The 1909-nt window shown below is 37.6% G+C and overlaps 1 protein-coding gene across 1 annotated transcript; it reads right to left on the reverse strand.

The window, feature by feature from the left end:
- Positions 1-675: 675 nt before the first annotated feature.
- LOC109558422 (olfactory receptor 6C2-like) lies at positions 676-1636 on the reverse strand. Its single transcript, XM_019959848.2, has one exon. It carries the CDS (start codon positions 1618-1620, stop codon positions 676-678), a length of 945 nt encoding a protein of 314 aa, XP_019815407.2. The 5' UTR covers positions 1621-1636.
- Positions 1637-1909: the final 273 nt, after the last annotated feature.

A 1909-nucleotide genomic window follows, 5' to 3' on the forward strand; every position in this document is an offset into this window, starting at 1 on the left:
ATTTTTCTTTTCACATTTTTAAGATTAGAGTCTGATCATCTATTAAGAAAAAAGCCTTAAGGTGTTGTAGTTAATTACCATAATATGTTGTCTTAGAGATACAGTCATCAATATCAAAGTGGCAAACAAGCACATACTTGACAGAAAGTGTATCCTAGAAGGAAATAAATCTGTGCATATGACTTCACAAATAATTTTCCCTTTTGAAGACAGCTTTATTGAGGTATAATTGATATTCACATATTTAACATATGTGCAAAGTACATATTTTCACAGAAATTCACATTATTTAATGTATACAATGAGTTCAGACATATTCATACACCAGTGAAACCACTGTCACTGCTGCTCCTGGGAGATCTGGGACTCAGCTTAGGACATCTCAGTCAGTAAAAGAGGAGTAGCTGAGCACCAATATAATAGTACATTGATATTGCCTACATTTCTTGGTTCTGTAAGTAACAGACATATTTTTATAAATATTTACAGAGAATTTCCCCCATGTATTCCTGGAGATAGGTTGAGCTAAAAGGATTATCAATACATATATTAATGGTAGGTACTAAGTGTAACAGAATGAGGTTGTGGTGTATAAAACCATGGCTAACATACCATTAGAGAAAAATAAATGAATACCAAGGAATACTTTTACAATTTTTTTTTTGTACTCAGTAATCATTTTAGTCCTTTGAAATATGATGCAACCCTTTTGATCATGTCTTTGAAAGCTTGTACCACTTGTTTGTTCCTCAGAGTATAAATGAAAGGATTCATTACTGGTGCAACAGAGGTGGTAAGAACTGACACCACTTTATTAATAGCTACCCCTTCTTTTGCATGTGGTTTAATATAGATGAAGATGCAGGTTCCATAAGTGATAGAAACCACAATTATATGGGAAGAACATGTAGAAAAAGCCCTTTTCCTTTGCTGCGCAGAAGGGAATCTGAGAATGGTCCTGATGATGTATGTATAGGACATGATTACACACACCAAGGTGAACAGGAGCGTCAATACAGCCAGGACCAAGACGAATCGCTCTAGGAACTCTGTGTCTGAGCAAGTAATCTTCAGGATGGGAGCAGCATCACAGCCAAAGTGATCTATGACATTAGAGTCACAAAACTCAAGCTCAAAGCCCATGCCAAATGGTGGCAGGACGATGATTAGAGCAATCATGTAACAGCCAATGAGGAACTTAATGCAGACCATGTTGTTCATGATGGTCGTGTAATGCAGGGGTTTGCAGATGGCCACGTAGCGGTCATAGGACATGGCCGTCAGAATAAAAAACTCAGTCACAGCCAGGATAACAACAAAAAATAATTGAGTGGCACATGCATTGTAGGTAACAGTGTTGTCCCCAGATGCCATTGTGTAGAGGAATCTGGGAATGCAGACGGTTGTGAATGACACTTCCAAGATGGAGAAATTCCGGAGGAAAAAATACATGGGTGTTTTGAGGTGAGGATCTACCAGAGTGAGAGTGATGATGATCAGGTTCCCAGCAACACTCAAAAGGTAGGTTAGAAGCAAAAAGATGAACAGCAGAATCTTTAGATTCGGGTCATCGGTTAGTCCCACAAGGATGAACGTTGTTATTGCTGTGTAATTTTTCATCCCTGATTCCTGACAGTGGTTGTGTCTGTGTGTTAAAAAAAAAGAGAGAAATTAGATCAGAGAACTAGACTGTTACATGAGTTAGCAGAGGGATGACATGAAATTCCTAGCTAATGTTAACTTAGCTACATAAGCCAAGGTTTTATTTTATTTACCTGTGAATCAAGAATGCTATTTTATTTACCTGTTAATAAAGTATGCTAATGGAGCAGCGGTTAATTAATCATTATTGCTACTGCAGTCTCACTACTGAGCATTGTACTGGATACTAGTCAGAAGGCTCTACTTA

Source organism: Bos indicus, chromosome 5 (genome assembly GCF_029378745.1).
Source record: "Bos indicus isolate NIAB-ARS_2022 breed Sahiwal x Tharparkar chromosome 5, NIAB-ARS_B.indTharparkar_mat_pri_1.0, whole genome shotgun sequence".
NCBI lineage: Eukaryota > Metazoa > Chordata > Mammalia > Artiodactyla > Bovidae > Bos > Bos indicus.

Bases quoted from the DNA above. Each gene is read 5' to 3' on its own strand.
- LOC109558422 (XM_019959848.2), bottom strand. From the start codon at position 1,620: ATGAAAAATTACACAGCAATAACAACGTTCATCCTTGTGGGACTAACC.